The sequence below is a fragment of the Bactrocera dorsalis genome, chromosome 2, assembly GCF_023373825.1.
Source record: "Bactrocera dorsalis isolate Fly_Bdor chromosome 2, ASM2337382v1, whole genome shotgun sequence".
NCBI classification, from domain to species: domain Eukaryota; kingdom Metazoa; phylum Arthropoda; class Insecta; order Diptera; family Tephritidae; genus Bactrocera; species Bactrocera dorsalis.
The window spans coordinates 938,018-959,155 of record NC_064304.1 but is presented as its reverse complement, the minus strand read 5'-3'; the positions used below and the strand labels follow the sequence as shown (position 1 = coordinate 959,155).

The following is a 21,138-nucleotide window of genomic DNA, read 5'->3' as shown; positions in this document are numbered from 1 at the left end:
AATACTCTCTTTAGCAACTTTGTTGCGAGAGTATAAAAACTTGTGCAACTTACATTTACATACATATGTATGTACGTTGAACTGAAGCTGAAAGCATTGATAAAAAGTAAAAGATATTTTTCCAGTGACTGGGCGGAAATATTTAATATAGCTATTTTAGAAAAAAATATCCGTGAGCTGTTCTTTCGAAATATTTTAGGATGTCATTGCAAGCTTTTAATGTGTGGCCAGCCCCAGCCCCGTTCGCTGTGGAGTCTGTCTGGGTACGATGACTACAGCGCTCATATTTAAACGATTTTCATGATATTCTTTAGATGAATAAAACATAATTAAAGTACGGATTGCAGCCAATATTCAAAACAGAGCATAGATCGGGAACGACAAGTATGAAAAAAATTAAAAATTTAGTTTTACCTATTGATACCTAGTCCAAAACCGTTGACACCAATTTTCACACATACATATGTAAGTAATCCTTTAGCAATTTACACCTTCATTCATTGAGCGTTCATGGACTTGTCAAAAGTCCAGCTACAACACATTTATTCCGATTTTACGGCTATCCAAATCAGAGAAATTACTAACCCACATACATATAACTATCGAGCAAATTGTAATAGTCTTGGTAAACCTGCAAAGTTTCTCTTCAATTCGTTCGTTTGTGTGCGCTCACAGTGAGTAATTATTTGATAAATTGTTAAAGAGATTCGCGCTCACCTTACATTTATCTACTTATAAATGGTATATACATTTACTATACATATGTATGTATGTTCTCGTGTAGCAAGCCATATGATTTTGACAGCAGTAATCGGTGGTGTCTAACTTACTTTGGCTTTGGTTGTGAAGGCGGGCGAATAAAATAGCGGAAAAGTATAGGAAATAAATAAAGTAAAAAGTAAAAGTACTGAATTAAAAAACTAATAATTTTAATTTACCTATATCCTTACGTGTGTAAAGTTGTTGTGAAAATAGTAGAAATACTGTAAAATTGTTCTCTGAACGCCTAACTGTAAGAAGTGGAGTGGAAGTGCGACACAAGCAAATTGTAATTTGGCTATGCAGCTATAAGCAAACGAGTCCCATCATTTCGATCTCTTAACACTTTGAAACTATAAATATTAGTAGTTCTAATGGTACTATACGAAACTGAAATTCGCTTAAGCCGATATTCGGAGCTCTTTTGCTTGGATTGATTTGTTTATACTATTTTGCTTTTCTTATTTCATTATTGCCAGCATTGCCAGCTGAGAAAGTCAAACATGTGTGAATACAGTGAAAGAGCGGAGCCATAAGAGCTTAACAAAAGAGATTGCGATGTTTATGAGAACGCTGAAGAAACTTGTTGATTGTGTATTGTGAGAGGCAACGATAGCTTTAAAAGATAATTGTAAATATTTTTAAGAAAGATAAAAGGATAAAGACTTTAAAGTTTAAGTTAGAGTATTGTTGTGATTAAAAAGTTGTGAGCGGGGTGAAATTTTGTGTTCGAAATGAAGCAAAAAAAATTAAATGTTAAATAATGTTTTCAAATTTTTATCTATTTTAATGATCACTACCTTGAGGTGTTTAATTGAGTCCAATGGCAATTAGCCGATTTGCTAATTTACTAAATTAAGGTCCTTTGTGGAACGGCCACAACAGCATGAGTATAAATGAAATCAAACCAGCGGACATAATTAGTTTGGTATTTTAGTTTACATAAATATTCTTCCGTTTTTGATACTACTCACTATATTGTGGTTTCCAGGAGGTACTTCAGGAACTCCACTCGACCATTAAAAACTCTTAATTACTCCATTTTTATATATACATACCCAAAAGTAATATCTCAGTACCACGAGAACACATTAATAACTTAGAGACTTTTGCTACAGTTACTTTGGCGTTATTGCGCTCTTCAACTTGAGCTTTTATAGACGGCAGCTTTCGGCGCTCCGCCTGGAAGCATGCTTATACTTTCCGGCAGTCGGTCAGTTGAACTTGACTATTCGTGCATTGTGGAGGGTCAGGTGCGCGCAACTGTGTCATAAGGCGGAAAGCGAACGTGACGATTGTATGTGGTACTTCGGGAAGAAAGTAAAAGCAGAACATACGAAAGTCGCAAAGGCGCAAAATTCAACGTTGAAAAGGAGCGCAATTTGCACATACTAAGGAGTAATCATTCCTACAGGAGAACACTACATCTATGCTTTGGGTGCATATTCTCCTTTGTTGAATGAGCACGCACTTGCCATTAGATGGTTGGGTCGTCAATCACTGGCGGATGAAAGGCAACAACAACAACTACGGGTATTTTGAGGAAACGTTTGATATAAAATTTAATGATTTGGCAATGCGAAGTCGCTGCTTGAATTGTAAATCGAACAGAGTGTTCACAACTACCTTTGTTAGAATTTAAAAAGCATTTGGCGCTTTTCTTAGGAAGTTATTGCCGGGTTCAATCGCCGCTAATTGAATTACGCCTAGCGTTTTGTCCGCCAAAGAGACTATGCACTAGCGTCTGCTTCTATGGCTTCATTGGCACTTGGATGGGCGTGTGTGTGGTAGATAATTTGCCGAGTTCAGCAGTAGAGGCTAGCGATAAAACGTTGAAGACTGGCTCACATCGACAGCGAGGGTCCGCAAGATAGGTTGCTGTAAACACTCATTGCGTTTTTTTAGTTTGTAGTTGGCTGGGAAATAAAATGGAATACATATTCGAGTGCTTTTTCGAGAATACATTCGATAAAATCACACGCAATGGGCTGCAGGATCGCTCCTCGCGACGTGACGTACTGGACCACTTGAACGCTGTGATCGGCGGTTGCAGTGATGGTAAGCCTAGCATCCCGAAATGCCTGTGAATTGTCATTACAGTTATTTGTCCCATTCACAGGGCAAAATATGCACACGGAGGAGGTGGCGCGATTCGCTGTGTTGGCCGCAGTGCGTTATCATCGCGAGAAAAAGAGCGGAAATGGAGATGTAAGTAGAGGCAGCGTGTGGAAAATGATCTTGAAAGTGTTTAGATAGGATAGGATAAAGATTTACATTAGATTTGCATTCTTTTACAGGTCTGCCTCATGGGCAAATTCCACAATATTCTGTACATTGCGTTGCGGACTTGCTGGGATTGGGGTGTACGTGATTCCACTGTTGTGGTCTTGTTGTTAGGTAAGTAAACGCTTTACAGCATACGTCGCGTTGTGTCAAAACACACAATTTATATAAGTAGCACTCCACATATCCTCCTACTCTATTGCGAACACCAGCACTCCAAGAAATCGTTCGTCGAGGCAAAAGTGTCTAAAACGCTTTTGAAATTATTTTGCCGTTTTGTCTGTCGCCTTTGTATGTATGTTGGATCTAATTAAAATCGCATGTCAAATCCACGCAAGCTCCAATGTACATGTGTGAGTTTATGCTTACACGGAATGTTTTTCAGTGTCAACATTGAACACAAACATAGAAAAAGAAACATGAAAATAAATATTGTAGAAGATTGTCAGTGACACAGCTTTTGCGGTAACCAGCCTCCTCAAATGAACACGGCAACAACAACATCCATTTAGTGGAAAGCGGAAAACGAGCTTGTTTTAAGGCATTGGGTGGATTAATGTTTATGTTTGCGCAGAAATTACAAAATCTGTGTTGGAAGTGCTTTTAGGAAAATTAAAAAGACAAATGCTCGAGCTGAGCGGGAGGAGGCACACTTGCCACACGTCCGACCAGTGTGTGCAACAGAAGTCACTTTCAGATGAGCTGCTTTCCCCTCTACTGAGTCGTAGACATATTCGCGTGCTAATATTTAATGACTTTCGGGTCGACAAGTATTCCTGTTTTAGCTTTTGCAGGTGACAACCGGATTAATTAAAGTTAATAATGAAACAAAGACATGAATGGCTGGAGTCATCGGTTTTGCTGTACTTCTTGGTTAAAGAAATAAGCGCTTTAATTACTCAAACTTTGCTACTTTTGAAAGTAATGGCACGGAGTTTAAAGCTTGCATATTTTAAAGTAACTTTACGTAACATGTTTCATAATTTTTAAAAATCAAAGATATAAATAATCGAAATATATACAGGTTTTCATATGTGCAACTACTTAGAAATGATCGTCGCTTTGTTCGAATGCCGAGAAACGGAGAAGTTTGGAGAGTCATTGGCTGAGAAATCTTGGCCTTTAGGGTGTTAGTAGGGATTGAAAATAAGCCCAGGCGGACGCTCAAAGAGTGACCTGTGAAGGAATATGGTTTTTAAGGTGCTGTGCCGTTGCATGGACTCAAGATATTTCAGCCAAATTTTTATGTTCCGCGATTTGAATATTCAGGGACGCTGAACTTCATACATTTTTCTTATTAGGAATTTCATTAGTTCTTCCAACTATGCAAGTGATATCGAAAAAGATCTTGGTACCTAAGTGACTTCTTTTAAGGAGTTTCCACGTTCATTTAATGTTATTGACTGTGGCACTTCTATGATACAAAAAACAGTTCTTTTATCCATTTATGCTTGAGTTAAACTGATTTCCTAGCTGTTTAAAAAACTAACGTTTCAACATATTGAGGTTGCTCGAACTTGGTTGTTCAAAAAAATTGTAATATTTAACGACCGATATGAAAGGGAAAAGACCTCGATGGTTTCATCAATGCGATTTTTCGCGTGTAAAATTCGTTAGATGTCAAAGTGGACAAGAGAGCGAAGAGCAAGGACGAGGGAGCAAATTCTAATTGCCATAATCTAGGTTAGAGCATATTTGGTTAATGGGCAGAGAGTATTGGGGGGATGGATGTGGCATAGGGTAGCTGCTGCTGCATTCAAAAGAGCAACACACATTGAGCCATTACGGCGTGACAATAAAGAGAATGCTGACTTGCCGTTGCAATGTGTGCGCCAGTGTGCTTGTACATGTGCCACAATGCCCGGTTGGGTGTGTGCGTGCAACAAGTGCGTTCTGCAAAATTGGCTTATTTAATGCAATCATTTCCGACAGCGCGATGTTTCAGCGCTTTAGTGCCCCACTGCACCAGCCAGGAAGTTTGCTTGCCCTGCATGCGCCATTGCTAACGGTATGGATACATGCGCGTGTACACACTGCGTCCGCTCGCCAAAATAGGCACCAAAGTGTGTACTTTTACACCGAAATGCATATTTGCGAGGTCCTCATGGCAGTTGGCTTATGCAGAGGCAAGTAGATGTGTGTGTGTGTGTGCGTACGAAGAGTGTAAAAATTTTACAGGCTTTCTATGCGAATGCATTGGTATTTCAGCCATTTGGCATGAAACGGTGCAGGACTCATACCTGCGTGTAGGGGGGGACAGCAGGTTGCTGTGGTAGCGTGTGCGTTGTTTACGGTTATTGCATTGCCAATTGTGCAAATTAAATTGCCAAACTGGCACACGTTTTCATAACGCAGACGGCACTAGGCGAGTGCCAGCAAACTTCGCTCCGGCAACAATTTAATTTATGCCGACTAGGCGTATGGGAAGCAAGCATATTAAAACGAGCCATATGGCCATGGCTGGCTGGATGTGTAGTGCAAATGTGCTTAGCATTTAAGAGTTTTGCGTTTTAAGGCATTAAGTGATTTTACTAAAGTGGTGGTGATGCAACACCTGGCAACCATTTTGGTTGACAGTAAAGATAAGGTAATTTAATTGAAAGTGAAAACCAGGATTTGGCTAGTTTCTTGATAATATAATAATGCAAACTTTTTTCTAATTTCTAATTTTCGTATTTTTCTCTTTCATTTTCAGAAGAGATCTATTCATGCGAGAAAACATTTGAACGGATATTTTTGGGCGCCTTATTCGGGCCCCATGCACCGCACTTCATAGCCGGTTGGCGCAGCGACTTTCGCGACCAGGTTAAGCCGATTAGTTGCACTCTTTGCGAAGCACACAAACCCTGCCTGCTTTTAATCCTTTACCGTTTGTTTTTGCACTTGCTTTCGCTGGCAGTTTTCTTTCAAATTTTGCTAAATCCTAAAACTTTTGATTTTCAACTTCCCTATTAGTATTTGGTTCATTTCAATTTCGTTTGTATGATTAGTAAAAACTTTCTGATGCGAGTAGTTTCCACCATTTTGTGAATAATAGTATTTTCGTTTTGCCGTATTTGCATGCTCTTTCCGGCTAATCAGGATGAGAACACGCGAGCCATGGTCTACTTTCTTCATCATGCCACATCACTTGGCATGCAACTGCCAGTTTGGATTGCGCGCTTCGAGCAAGAGCGTATGGTGAGGTAAGTGAGTGCACTCGGGTTGCAGTTTATCCATACACACATACCCGTAAGGCCATATTAAGAGATAAGTAGGGCGTAAGTGTAGCCACCTTAGCCTCAGCATTAGAGAATCTGCTCCCTTTTTGAGCCAAATAAATGGTGTGGCTTTGTGGATCGCCTGTGTATACATACAAACGTTTTTTTACACAAACCTCTCTGAAATTGCTTTGTCTTTGTCGTTTGAGGTTGCAAAAATTGACGAAATTTGTAGCTGGAGGCCTTTCGTCTTCTGCATTTAGTTTTAAACGTCGTAAAGCTTTTATGCTTTAAGCGGATTTGTTTAATTCAAAGGAAATTAATTTAATTACGTTCGCTTCAAACGTCTCACAGAATGCGATTTATGAAATGAAACTGTTATTTTTTTTGAAAATCTTAATTTTTAATTTTAAATGTTAATTAACTAATCATTTGCCAGACTAACGATGATTACTCCAGCGGCGATTCAGTGCCAGTGACACTTAAAAAAATTTATGTGCCGTTAAAAGAGAGCAAATCAAAGCCTAAATAATAGAAATGAAGGCGCATATCGTCATTTAAAATATAAAAGAACGTATCATCAAGAAAAATGAAATTGTGTTTCTTATTGATTATGATGTACATACATTGTATTAAATCTACAAAATTTTCAGTTTTTGCCATTATATTCATATTGCAAACAAATTTCATTTTTTTTTTTTTAATAAGAAGACTTTCTGTTTTAGACTGTCATTTTCTTCCCATGAAAACTTATGAAAAATTATATTATGTTAATTTGAATTTTAGGTGACAATATGTACATATGTATGTATTTACAATTCTTTAACTGTGTTTAACTTTCATTATTCTCTGCAGAAGTTATTTAAAATATGCATTTGTGAGAAAAATTCGATATGCAAAAAATGTCAGCTACTAAAAAGGTTTCCTCAATTATTACTGCAAACATTTTATTGTCTGCTGAACACAAAGGGATGGCCGGTCGGCCGATGTTACAATGGAAACGAAAAACATTTGTGCAGGCGGGGAATGCCCAGGCACACACACGGCCACACATTTTCCTTTCGCTTTCAAAGCCTTTTGTCTTGACGGAAGGTGTTTGTATGTTTGCCACATATTATCTTTCCTGCTTGCGCGTAGATGTTTTTGGTGCTAAGTGAATAGTTTTTACCAAAGTCTGTTAAATACATGTTTTGCTGATTTCAATAATTTTAGTTTAGTAAAAGTTTGAAAATTTCTTGCATATTATCGAATATCAGAACTTGTCTCTGCAACATGAATTTAAACCATTTTTATTGTAAATTCGGAACAAAACTAGAACCAGTCGCTCGGCTTCGCAGGTACAAAACCTGTGCGAACATTTCCCGAATACCCATATTTTGCCCAAATGAGGGTTGCTTTATGCTTATGCTTACTACCTACATACTAGGCATGGTAATATGTAATTGCATGGAGTGTGTCTTTTTATAATTCCTAAGAAATATGCGTCAGGGTACAAGAGTTATATGAAAGCAATGGGATTTTTGTAGTATTTCTCCGAGCCGTTGGTGGTTTCTTGTGGTGAGCGTGAATCTATATAATTTTTACATATTCGAAAGATATTTTAGTTATTTAACATTTGAAACACATATTTGGAAGATTATTAAACATTAATCTGCTAATCTAAAGGTTAAAGAGTCAGACGAAAAACTTGCATTATTTTAAAGAAATTTGGCAATTCCACCTTAATCAGGAGTTACTCCAAACTAATCCCTTATTTCTGGCATACCTTCTAAGTTTTTGCCTTCAAAGTTTTTCGTTCCAATAATTTTTATCATATGTCGTTATAAGGGAGTGTAAAAATTTCAAAAGTTAGATTAAATTTTATTTTTCGCAAGAAAATTGCTCAGATATCGAACTTTAAGTCGAAGCTAATGATGTTTCCATCCGAAGATTTTTGAAACAAAGATTTTTCTATACAACGATATATACCCAATCTTTGTATTATATAATATCTATTCAATGTATAGTTTATCCTCTTACTTTTCCTCTTTTGTTCATACATAGCTTCGTTATTCTCAATTAACCATTCCGCACCGTTTATTACATCCTCAGCTTTATACGCGTCTCAACGCACTTTCACAATAATTTGCGTGCAGATATTTCCCACTTAGGATGATTTTCCAAATTCGAATTTAATTTTCCTTCTTTTCTAACAGTACCTTCTAATTTGTCTATTTTGACAATTTTTCAGATTCATTGATATTCCGATCGAGTCGTGCGGCCGTTCATCACCGCTTCGTGTTGCCTTACAGGCGAGTGCGCCTGACCTGCTGCTGATATTATTAAGGTAAGCAAGCAAGTGTACGAAACGCCTCGAGCTCAATAATTGTTCAAAGTGACGGCCAGCAAATTTGTACAATGAAATATTCATGTTTATTGGAATTATTGGTAATAATTTGAAGTGCAGCGCACGAAAGCCTCATGGCAAATTCGCTTGGAAAGGATACTTATTTAACTACTGCCTACTTATTCTTATTATTATTTATTTCTGTTATTATTCTTTACTTTTTTTACTTGCTTCTATATTGCGAGAAACCAGACTTTTTTGTGCAAACTGATAAATGCATCACTTTCTCGTGAAGCTCCCGCGCATTCCTCTTTGCCAACTTTAGTATGGAATGCCGACGACTACATTCCAACCAAATAACAGTACCTAATGGTGTGTGTATGTGTGTCTCGTTATCAAAATAATTTACTTCGCTGCGCATTTCCAGTGTTGCACAACATGTTGCAGCAAAGGAAACATAGCAAAGCGAAAACAATCAGATTAGGCAAAAAAGGCTAAAAGAAAAGTTAAGCGAAAGCATTCAAGCGAAAGCGCCAGTTTCTAGTGTTGCATTAGTGGCGAAATTCTAAACAGCGTTTCGGTTAAATTCGGCGCAGAAGTGCATTCCAACCAGTGAACGATGAAAGACTGATAGAATTTCAAATTTTACTTGAACGCATACACAAACATACATACATACATGTATATTGTGTATATTTTGTGTGTTATTCATTGCAGTTATTGGCAGTTAATAGTTATTACAGGAGGGAAAAAATATTAAAGTCCAAATCACTTAATTTTAGACCAAAAATGTGGTTTCCAAACGACTTTAAATTTTTGCTTCGCTAATAATTATTTTGAATACCCTTATATGTATGTATTCAAGCCGTGCAGTAATAACCGGTGTTCTTAAAAATATTAATTTTATAAATAACTAAGGGATTCGGCCACGCGTTGCTGGGGTATACATTTTATACTATTATTCTTATAATAAACTATTCAATATACTGAAAATTTTGTACGAATAAAGGCGAAAGAGTTAATGCCGGTATGAATCCAAGGGATTGTACTTAAGATTTAATTTTGAATATGTTCATACAAATAAATTTCATTGGAAAAAATAACGAATTTAAGGCTGCTTTCTCAATGTCTAGTTACCAGCCTTTCTGTCCAGTTAACAGAGTTGTCCGCTTAATAGATTGTACTTAATACACATCAAAAATGTGCATGGTTTAAGGAGGTGTCCGCTTAATAGGGCGTCCATTTAATAGAGCTTTCACTATATTTTTTATTTAAGAATTGTTTTTACTAACCTATCTTCTAAGTTGGTTCGAACTGGACACAGTGTGCAAAATTTTAAATCGGTTCAGCAGTTTAGGAGTCCATCGCGAACAAACAACGTGACACGTTCTTTTTATGTATAAAGATTTGATTGACTTTAAAATTAAATCGGGAAATAATCATTGTTCTGTTATACGGATTAAATTTTAATGGAATATTTTACTAATTAGAACAATCAATCAGGAAGACTGACAAAAACTGTGAAAATAATAACAACGTGAGCTGTGAAGCAATAAGTCAGCAGCAATTGAAAGGAATGAAAGCACAAGAAAACAGCGAAATGAAATTTCTATGCGAGGTCATAAGAAATCGGTTGGGGAGAAGTCGTGAAACGAAAGGAAAACACTTTGGCCAAAATATTTCCACATTTCTTCATTCTCATAGTTCATTCTTTCATTCCGGCAAAATTTCGTTCTATGAAATATTTATTGGCAGCATGCAAATTAAAACAATTTGTAGTATTGATTCCAAAGCGTCGTTTTCCGCTATTTACGAACAGAAATGCGGAATATATTCACGCGGCTACACAAAGGCATATGCCATAAATTTGCTGAGTAACCAAGCGCTGCCACGCCCCATTGATTTTCATGTGCTAGAGCTTGGAAAGGGCCCTCACACTGACTCCGCATATTGTCTACTTGTCCAGCAGCCTAGCCAGGATGTCTGGCTGTCTAGCTGGTTATGTGCACGATTTGACGAACATCACGCTAGCGCGCCAAAATGTATGCAACGCTTGTCGAATTCATGCATACTTGCCAAAAGTGTGGGTGCCAAGGCAAATTTTAAGTGTGCCAGCTTTTTATTGGAACCTCAAATGGCGCAAACATACATACATACAGGCACACAGATGCAGTGGAGGCAGACAGCGCTGCTATGAGAATGAGTGGGGGTCGAAAGCAGTTAGCTTTGGCGTTTTCTTTGAGCAGAGAATTTTATTAGCACACAACTGATAAGTGCCACAAGTTAATTTCAGAGGCGAATAGTGAAACGGCATGCAAAGAGGACACGAGAAGAAACATCCATAAAGGCGAATTGCATTGAGTAACCATGGCATTACGTAACACTGTCATGCACCACAAAGCACTCACATAATTGTGCACATTAATGGCTCGGCGGCATTTTGATTGCTTGTGGCGCAAGGAGACTGCAGAGTGCGCCGCAGAATTTTATTGAACTCAAAAGCGAGGAAGGAATAAAAATTGTCACACATTGGCTAGAGCAATAAAATCTCGCATTCATTGTAATATTAAAATTTTCCATTTTCAAACGGTGCTTTCCTTGCGTCAGCAAAAAAGTGAATTACCGTTACGAGCGAATATGTCGAATTTGTCATTCGGAAGAGTTAAAAAATGATACACTTGCTTATCTGCCTTTGCAGAGTTAGGTTAAATTGAATATTTTTTATTGCCAAAATGATAAAACTGCTGAATAATTGATTCTTCTAGGCTTAAAAGAAATAAGGAGATTCCATTTCAAAATATAATAGCTAACTTCCTATGTGCGTGTACACTAAACTCAACAAAAGAGTTTAGAAAGGAAAATAGCCTCTGTTGTAATAAAATTATTCAATGAATTCGTCTATAAATATTCCCAAGTGTCATTTGCAAGTCCGAACTTGTTTGTATTTGGTTTTCCGCATTTATATGGCAACCATTTCCTTCTCTGCCTGTGAAGAAAGCACATACAACCGTTATTGCTGCTACGAGTTGCACCGTTATAAGCCGTAGGTGGTTGTAGTGGCAAATACCCGACGGCAAATGCTTTCAATGATATTTTGCGCTTATTTACACCTTAGATTGTGGCATTAGTAAGACAACACCTTGAACAGAAGCGAATTTGCAATCATTTGTGTGTGTGTGTGCGTACGTCGTTTATGTTGCAGAACATAAAAGTGGATATGCATACCGAGAAATAGCTGCGGCGTCTCCTGGCTGTTCGCATAACGTGGCACCTTTTTTTTACCCGACTGCCGAGTTTTACCTGTATTTTACCTTTCTCAGCTCTTCGTTGTGCCAGCTTGTCTATCCCACGGCTTACATATCCGTCATTACTTGCAAATGTATCTGTATTTGCATGGCCGGGTGCCTCAGCACACTGCTTGATTTGTAACTCGTTTGCTGCGACAAAACATTCGACTTTAGTCCTGAACTGCAAATACGTTGCGACAAATTCCTTCCGTTAGCCACAGGCACCTTTTTGCCAAACATACATTCATAGATGCAAATGTATGTCGCTTTGCTCGTACGGAAGGATGTACGCATTGTTATTGTAATCATGTGTGCGTTGTGTCTATTTACCATATTGTAAACTTGGTTCGCAAAGGAGTACGCGTTTTCGGTTTTGCATGCCACGGAGGGAAAATCTATCAGACCTTCATACATACATATAGATGTACATGCCCATTTCTACATTATCGATGTAGACGCCAGTTAAAATGCAATAATGATAGCCAAATTGTTTTAATCTGTTTTGGTTTGGAAGAAATTCTGCGGTCGAAATAGAGTGGATCGAGCCACTATAGTCTTGAATTTCGTGATATCCTGATAGCAGGTTAATAGTTACCGAGTCGATTTGAGATTTTAATTCAATTTCAATTTCAGTTTCTTGAAGAGCTGTGCTCCCCAAGAGATCTGTATTGATTTCATTTATTGAAAGTAAATTTAAATTAGGGTTAAAAAGATGTCTGAATGTTCGGAAAGTAATAGGACTGATTTTTTTCCGCCACGACTGTACTTCGGAGCGTGCGCGCACCGACTGGATTCGGTAGAGAGTGTTCTTCGATGAACGAGCGGCTGGTCAGTTGTCTCCTAGCATCTGAAGAGTCAGAACAAACATTTTCATGGGACGGAAGTTCTTAAGAGACTCAAACGAGGAGACAGTCGGGTCCGACAAGATATCGCAGCCGATTGGAAGTTGCACCACGACAACGTCCCAGCTCACACCGCCTTTCATTTGAACAGCTATCTAACCAACACCGGCATCCTAACGCATCCGCAGTTCAGTTTTCTTGCCTGAAAAGGCCGATCCAAGCAGCATGCACCTTGGTTTTCAAAGCTATTCCGGATAATGCTTTCCGTGACGCCTTCAATGCTTGGAAATCGCGCTGGCAGCGCTGCATCGACGCAGAAGCAACCTATTTTGAAAGTTTTTAGAGAATTGTAACGATTGGTTCAATAAATTTTTTTCGACTCAGTCCTACTGCTTTCCGGACAAACCCTGTATTGTTAAAAAATTATCAAATTTATATTATTCATATTTTTTAAGTATGTGTATTTCTGCAAGTCCTGCAATGATCATATCCTTTTTTTCAGATACGGCGCCCATCCGACCCCTCCTGATGGCGGTGCCTCCGTCGTACACGCGCTACTGGAGAAACTCACCGAGAACGGGCGCAATTACGTTCTACAAAATGTGTCGTGTTTGCAAATTTTGCTCCGCACTATACCAATGATCGAGATGCCATATAAGGTGAGTACACGGCAGGTTTAGCCATCGCGCTAAATGTGCATAAGTACGACATACATACAGAACCACCAAGCCGTAAGCATAAAAGGCGCGTTAAATTACACCAACACAGACACTGCACTGGCAACGTGAGACCAACATTAACCAATGTTGTAAATTCCACACTGCCTGGGCGACTAAGCTGCGGCTGCCATTCAGTGGGGCTATGCGTGGAAGTATGGCATGCTCGCAAGCACTGGCTGGAGGCACGCGCGTAATGCGTTAGTGCTTTCCAATTGTTGTTAGAAAGTTGAAATATGCCGCAGCCGCAGTCGTCGTGGCTGTGGACGATTCCTATTGATGGCCATGGCTAAATTGCGAGTTGTGGTTGCTGGCGCCACTGTTGGGCACTTCCGAGAAATACTCATGGAAGCAGCATTGTTAGCGTGGGATTCTATTTTTGGCTGAGCGCAATTGGTGTTGCTGCGAATTTGATTATGTGAATTTTCATTTTATAGATAGTCTTTCAGAACCCCAGTGCCAGAGCCAGAGTTTTGAGTCTGTATAAACACTCCTTTGTCTCTTTTTGAGAGACCATCAAAGATTGATGCATCATTTACACGCGGAAGGAGCTTTGTAATTAAATTACGATCCACTTGGTCTGTTTCACTCCCAAATTTACTGACACATCTTCCATTTTACTCCCTTCCACTGCCATATTTCCTTTACTGTGTGCTTTCTTAGAATACAACAAACTTTTCACATCAACTTACATTTAAATTTGTTTTCTTTTTGTACTTCTTCATCTCGTCACCCTATGTAGCCAATTATCTACAGCGCACGCCGCGAACTGTTTTTCGAAAAATACGGGCGCCTTCTAATTGATCGCATCATCACCAAGGAGCAGGTGTACGGCGTTGTCTCCCTGCGGCATTTATGTCGGTGAGTATTGTAGTTATATTTACAGTTGGGTGCCACTTCCTTCGCCGTTATTTTACTGCTGGGACGGTTAATTTGGTTGGGCATTGATAAATTTGTGGTTTTGAAATTTAATCAATTTGGTTTGCTTCATTAAATTTTCAATATGATTTGTAGGCCGCTGCGCCTCGGCAGTTACGGCCCAACTTCTTATGCTCTTATTAGGCAAATTAAAATTGGTTTCGAGTAAAAACGAAAATTAAACTCATTTTCGTTTTCAGTGTTCTGTATAAATGATTTAGAATTGTTCGTGAAAACTTATATTTTTTTGAAAAGTGTCGTTGAAAAGAGAATGATAAACAAGTTAATGTAATTATACAGGGTGATTGTTAAGTTAGATAGAGAGATAGAAAATATTTGAGGCTTTGCACTGCGACCTATGGTCTATTATGCCCTCTTCTATATCACATATGGTCACAAAGGTTCAGCACTCTGAACAATACCAGGAGCTTGTTGGGCGCGACTGAGGTTATGTAATCCCTGTCCACGTAGATGGAACCTAGAGCCTTGAACCTGCTTCTACAAATTTCTGGACAATCCAGTCGAATTCCTAGTCCATATCGCAAGAGAGTATGCTCATGTTGAATAGGTGTTTTATGAGCCTGCAATGTCCAGTATAGGGCGAGACAAGGAGGCGAAGTTTGTCTCGGGGGAAGTTGATCATATCTTTAAACCTTGCAAGGTTCTTCCATACTACGTAATCAAATAACCTTTCAGCAAAGAGCCCCCATTCTTGAATGCTTTTTTGGTTGCTTTTCATTCAACTTCGATGTTCGAGTTTATTTGACTCATAAAGATTGTAATGCATTAAAATAACCATTCTCAAATGGTGAATTACAAAATGAAAGCTATTACTAGATAATTAGTCCTTTCCAGTTTCCAATATTGTAAGACACTTGAAGTTATTAAACGAGTTAACAACAATAAAAGCCATTCACCATCAATATTAGGGTAATTCTTATTTACTTCCGATTATTTTCTTAAAAAATATATTACCTGCTTATCAGTATTGAAAATAGTCTACACTTTATTATTAACAAAATATTTTTTAAGCAGATACCGAAACCGAATCGTATATTGCTTTTACATGATAATCTAATTTTTACAAAATCCGAATTTTAATTTGCTTGGAAACAAAGTTTGAGAGCGCGCCTTTTAAAGAGATCACAGTTCATATAGTAGAGTAAATATTTAATTAATAGCGACATACAGATATCTTATAAGTACTTAATCCTTGAAAGTACAAGTATCAAACAAATATTTGGTACTTCCGAACACGTCGAATGTATCCAATAGAACCCTAATTGGAACACCCTTAATACAAGTTGTTGTAATGTAACTTTATGTAAACCATTTCCAAGCGATACTCTTTAACAAATTTGCTTTTATGCGCCTTCTAATCCTAATTAAGGCATAAAAAAATGGATAATGTAATTTATCAAACATTTAGCGAAACGCCGCTAATCAAATTCCTTCAGCACGAGTCAACAAAATAAATAGGAGAATACTAAATTGCTCGCAGAAGAGCGCAGAAGCCATCTAATCATAAAGGCGAATAATTTCCTTTGTCGCTATTAATTAACTAACTCGAAAATTGTTGATTATCAATCGGCTTTAGACGGCTTTGTAAAGCAAATACACAAGCGACTCGCCCACAACGCCCCGCTTTTTCGGGCGTAGTGGAAATTTAGTTCACATGAAAGCGCCAAAGTAACTTCGACGAGAAGGGTGTGAGATGAGAGTGAGGCAAATTAAGTCAAATTGTTGGTAAATGGTGAGGAAAAACGTAAGAAGTTGCTTCGTCATCACGATAATGGATATCATTATATAACTGCGTGTATATAAGTATAAGGAACTGTATAAAGTGCGAAAATGTGTTTGGCAAATGGGTAGAAGAAAATTGTGTGCATTGAAGCTTTCTGCCGTAACTACCGGAAGATACCAAGTAGTCATACATATGTAGATATATGTAATGGTTCCCAAGAGGATGGACTGCATTGCACGCATTTTCACTCAAGATTTGTGTTTACTGGGTAGCACCTCAGTGAGTGTGCATGTGTGCTCTGTAATGCAGCCTTCATTCAAATGATGACTTTGCATTTCGAAGGAATGACTTCTCATAGTTTCGCATTGCTTCTAAAAACTACCATAAATGTTTAGTTGTTTCTTTCATAAAATCACATCACATTTAGCTGAAAATTTTAAAGAATGTGCTGAATACTCACTGACCTGTAAGATTTTTAAATATTTTTGCTGCATATTTTGACACAAAAGATTCTACGTATGTATCGAGTTTTCAATTTTATTAACAATTCACATATTGTAACTGCTTCTGAGCTTACCAAAGTCGGTCCTTAAAAAAATATTTACCCTTAAAATCTTTTTATATGGCCACGGGCCATTATATTGAGGTCATATTTTCTAAATTGCAATGAAAATTGCACGAAGCAATTTTGGACATCCTTGATAAATCATAATAAATACATTTTTAATCTTTCTTCTGCTATGCAGTTATGATTGCCCTATAAAATAAATAATTTCCACTCCGTACTATGTCAATGGGTCCGATCATAAATTTCGTGTGACACATTCAGGTTAGAATACGAAAGTGTTCAAGGCAAAAAAATAAAAATATACGAATAAAAGTGTGAAAAAGGGCGAGTAAGTGAAGCGAGTGAATGAGCTCACACGAAATGAAAGCAATTTGACTAGCAATTCGAATGGCAATTCTGTGCCAATTGGAACACATAAAATGACAAATTGCCTTAGAAAAAGGTTATGTATAACTGTAATATTGGTTGCATAATGAAAAAAAATTTAAAAGACCATGCTAAATTGCTGGTGTCAAGACATTCTTATTGAAAACAATTTTCAGATGACAAATATCATATTTCAGAGAAGTGTGGTTTCGGCCACTCTGGTGACGCATTCGTGATACATACAGACGTACAAGATATCATTAAAGTAATAGGTCGAAAACAGTAAAATGTAAAAGAGCCACTAAATGCTCACCGGAATTAAATTTGCTGTGTTTCTGTTTTACACAAATAAAAACAACGCAGAGTAGATGCTCACTCTGCTCTGAACTGAGATTGCCGTGGGCAAAATTTTAATTTAAACCGCAAGTGTGAAATTGCCCTAAGAGCTGTTAGCAATTTCTTATTTGCGGACAATTTTGGGGGACCAAAAGTATTTTTTGGCTTATTTTGTAAGGTGTGAAATTTACAAAAGTCTGTTTTATGTTTATTCTTTTATAGATATGATAATTATATTAAACACTAAACATATGTATGCAGTCCTAACTGAATGGGTCCTAAGCTGTTTTAAAATTCGTCGCAATATCACTATTCTTTATTTAAAGCGACTGCATATGCTTTCCGTTAGTATTTCATTGTCGATTCCCTATTTACATCAATCAGCTTAAAATTCTACACTCTTAAACCCATATTTTCCTAATAAGGCTCGTTCAAATGTATAAATTTTGCAATCTACAAGCGAATTTCATTAGTCTTCAGGTTGGAGGTGAATTGTCGCTTTAATATATTTTACACAACATACATATAGTTTCTCAAAAATAATTTTTCGGAGATTTTCCACATTTATTTTAAACTTTTTATCTTTTCTTCATTCCATATATAGCGCAGTCTGCAACGCTGTCAGTGTGACCACATTTAAAAATTCTTTCTCTCTTTTTCTTTTTCAAATGTGAAACTTATCGCTTCAAAGTCTCCAAACTTTTGAAAGAAGCACGCGCGTCTAAGCTGAGGCGTTTCAATGCAAACATACATACATATACATACATATGTATGTAAGTATATCGACAAGCAGAACCGATAAAAGGGACTACTTTCAAGTTTCAAACTGAAATTGTTAAATACGTTATTTTTAGTCCATATTTTGGGTTTACTTTGTTTGCTGGAGACAAAAGCGCACAACATGTCCGCAAATGCTCCCCTTCCTGCCGGACATACTTTTTCACTTGCTTCTATTGAAATCTCGATTCGTTGATTCACTACGTATTTCGTGAAAGGCCTACAAATACTTCGTTTCTACACACCTCACTGACCCGTAAGCTTTCTCTAAAGTGCTAAATGTCTCTATTTTCAACATGTTGCAGATGTCGCATACGTGACTTGCTGCGTCGCAACTGCCAACTGCCCGACGGCATAGATACGCTGCGGCTGCCCCGACGCTTGCACCGCTACATCGACTTGATGGAGGAGCTCGAGGGGCCACAGAAAGAGGACGATGACGAGAACAATGCGGCGCTGGAGAAATTACAAGCCACCGGCGGTGCTGTTAGTGGTGCGCGGAAGCGGGTGCATTTTGCCGAGTCCAAGGAGGAGGAGCAGTCCTCGGTGGATGTGGAAGTGGCTGTGGAGGTCGTAGAGAGTTTGTTGCTTGAGGAAAGGCTGCCGATGGAACAGCAGGCCACCATGCCGGGTGAATTGCCGACAGTGATGGAGGAAGACACGGCAGACCTGGCAGAGGAGCAATTAGAGATGGCAAGCCAAAATGATTTCGCTGTTGTGGTGGAGAAACCGTTAGCGGTCGAAATTATCAGCCCCATGCAGATGCTGTTGACTGCCGAAAATAGCAGCGGGAACAGCAGTAACAGCGACAGCGACATAAGCAACAACGAAAAGGCAGAGCAAGACAGTTGCATTTGTGATAACAAGAACAACGGCAGCAACACTCTCGACAAGGTCAGAGAATGCATCGAGCGCCAATTGAGCTAGCCAACCCTGTCATAACAATATTAAATATACGAGTAAGTAAGTACGTGTTACGAGTTTAAGTGAGTTATATGAACTGCCCGAGTTGTGCGGACATCAAGAGTAACGCTGTTGCCATACAAACAACAACATTTGAAGACGAAACTGGCGCTTTTTACCAACTCGTTTTTTGGCTGTCCTTTGACTTTACTGGCACAGCAGCAGAGTTGCATTTGTGTGGAGAGCGTGTAGTTGGCGAAATCGTGGACAAACATTTTTTAATGCAAAAACTTTATTTTTCGTAGAATTCACGTTTTTTCAGTGGCAAGTTGGCTTAACTTACTTTGCCAACAAGTCAACGAGTAGTAGAGATTCGTGAGTGAATTGTTGGATATACTGGGATTGGCGAAACTTTGAGATACTTCACTTCACATTTTCATTTTGCTGCGACTCGCTTCGCAGTGTTATTACATTACTGTTACTTTTTCGAATGAATTTGTGTGATTGTGTACGCCAAACAATCGCATTTTTGTAAAATATACAACAAAAAATCCGTGTCTTTCACTCACCGATAAGTTTCCTCGCTGACGTTGATGCGTCCCGGCACACCCGTGGTCTCTGTGCGGCTTGTCAGGTTGACCGTGTTGCCGAAGAGACAGTAGCGTGGCACACGATTGCCGATAACGCCGGTCACCACCTCGCCCGAATGAATGCCAATTGTCACTTGCTGCGGAAATGAGAAAGAGAAAATTGTCAAATGAAGCAGATTAAAAATGTCACAGCCTGGATTTAATTAAATTTGAGTTAAATGCGTTCTCGTTTCGATATAGAAAATAATTTCATATTATACTTTCGTTATCTTGCTGCTTATCTCACTGCTGTCGAATGAAAACGTTTGTACATGTATTGTGTATACATACGGTATATGAGTGGGTATGAAATGAAGCTTACTTAGGTTATAAGATAATTGTATATCGTTTATTAGTACAACATCACGCAATTTTGTGGAAAAATTAGTTAATTTTTAAGCAAATAAATAAAGAAATATTATACAAATAATTTATGTATATCGATGATTGATAAATGAATTCTTAGCTGAAGAATATGTGCTTTTATTTAAGTAGTCAAGGTAAGTGTTTTTGCCTAGAGTGTTGTCTGTTACAATAGAAATAAATATCTACATACAAGGTGCATTCCATAGTAAACAGGACTTAAAAAAATAGAATAAATGGTTTTTTCGCAAGCATGTCGAACGAGTCTTTTAGCTCGTTAGCCAGTATAACCGCCATTATGCCGGTGCAAGCCTTTTGAATGGCCTCTACGTCAGAATAACGCTTTCCTTTCATGGCCAAATGCATTTTTCCGATAAGGAAGAAGTCGCACGGCGCCATATCAGGTGAATACAGGGGTGCTTTATGGTTAGAATGTGATTTTTGGTCGAATAATCGGTCACAAGGGTCCTTAGAATGTGGACTGTGAGCAATTTTTGGTCGTCAGTCAATTTGTGCGGAACAAACCAGATGTTCAGTCAAAATGCGATAAATCGATGTTTTGGAGATGCTCAATTCCATTTCCATGAATTTCAATTATGATTCCGGCTGATTTTTGATGAATTCACGCACAGTTTCGTTGGAATTTCCGGTAATCACGGATTTTAATTGGCCCACGTAGATCGTAATTTATGTCCTCACGACCACTTTGAAAACGTTGAAACTACCCGTGCACATACCAAGTGCATGCAGTGAAGAAAATATGTATAGCAGCCCTAGCTGAGAGTGTACACGAAGACTAAGTAGTGTTGATTCGACGCCGTTCTAACAATTCGAACTGACGTATGGAACGGCTTCTACATCGAGATCTTAAATTGAAACAGCACAAGAACTGAAGCCGTTCGACCCTCCCCTGCGACATCGTTTCGCTCTTTGGAGTCTTGAATAGTTCCAAGAAGATTCGACGTTTTCGAGCCAAATTTTGATCAGCTAAGGCCCATTTCTGGCTCAATGGGTATGTCGGAAAGCAAAATTGCTTCATTTGGGACAAAGAGTATCCTGAAGAGATTCAAAAGCTGCCATTTTATCCAAAAAAAAAAGTACCGGTTTGTTGTGCTTTATGG

General features: G+C 38.3%; 2 protein-coding genes and 1 long non-coding RNA gene across 6 annotated transcripts in view; 1 reads left to right on the top strand and 2 right to left on the bottom strand.

The window, feature by feature from the left end:
* Window positions 1–450: 450 nt before the first annotated feature.
* LOC125776481 (uncharacterized) lies at window positions 451–1,076 on the bottom strand. The gene is made up of 2 exons (XR_007421747.1): window positions 939–1,076; window positions 451–835 (listed from the first exon to the last, which is right to left on the bottom strand). It is a non-coding gene; the product is annotated as an uncharacterized LOC125776481 (long non-coding RNA).
* On the top strand, window positions 801–20,084 carry LOC105232514 (uncharacterized). 3 transcript variants are annotated; one of them, XM_029553038.2, is made up of 10 exons: window positions 801–1,012; window positions 1,239–2,817; window positions 2,879–2,967; window positions 3,057–3,156; window positions 5,738–5,847; window positions 6,124–6,227; window positions 8,473–8,568; window positions 13,200–13,356; window positions 14,156–14,274; window positions 18,428–20,084. In XM_029553038.2, the coding sequence occupies exons 2-10, from the start codon at window positions 2,688–2,690 to the stop codon at window positions 19,047–19,049; spliced, it is 1,527 nt and encodes a 508-aa protein (XP_029408898.2). In that variant the 5' UTR covers window positions 801–1,012; window positions 1,239–2,687; the 3' UTR covers window positions 19,050–20,084. The 3 variants fall into 3 exon arrangements, with proteins under 3 accessions (XP_029408898.2, XP_019848116.2, XP_019848114.2); XM_019992557.3 differs by having other exon boundaries at window positions 812–898; window positions 1,878–2,817; XM_019992555.3 differs by having other exon boundaries at window positions 836–1,048.
* Window positions 19,591–21,138, bottom strand: part of LOC105232516 (guanylate cyclase soluble subunit beta-1) — a 55,476-nt gene continuing 53,928 nt past the window's right edge. For both annotated transcript variants that reach the window (XM_049448605.1, XM_049448606.1), the window contains exon 15: window positions 19,591–19,752. In XM_049448605.1, coding sequence (XP_049304562.1) covers window positions 19,591–19,752 — 162 coding nt within the window. The remainder of the gene's footprint in view (window positions 19,753–21,138) is intronic.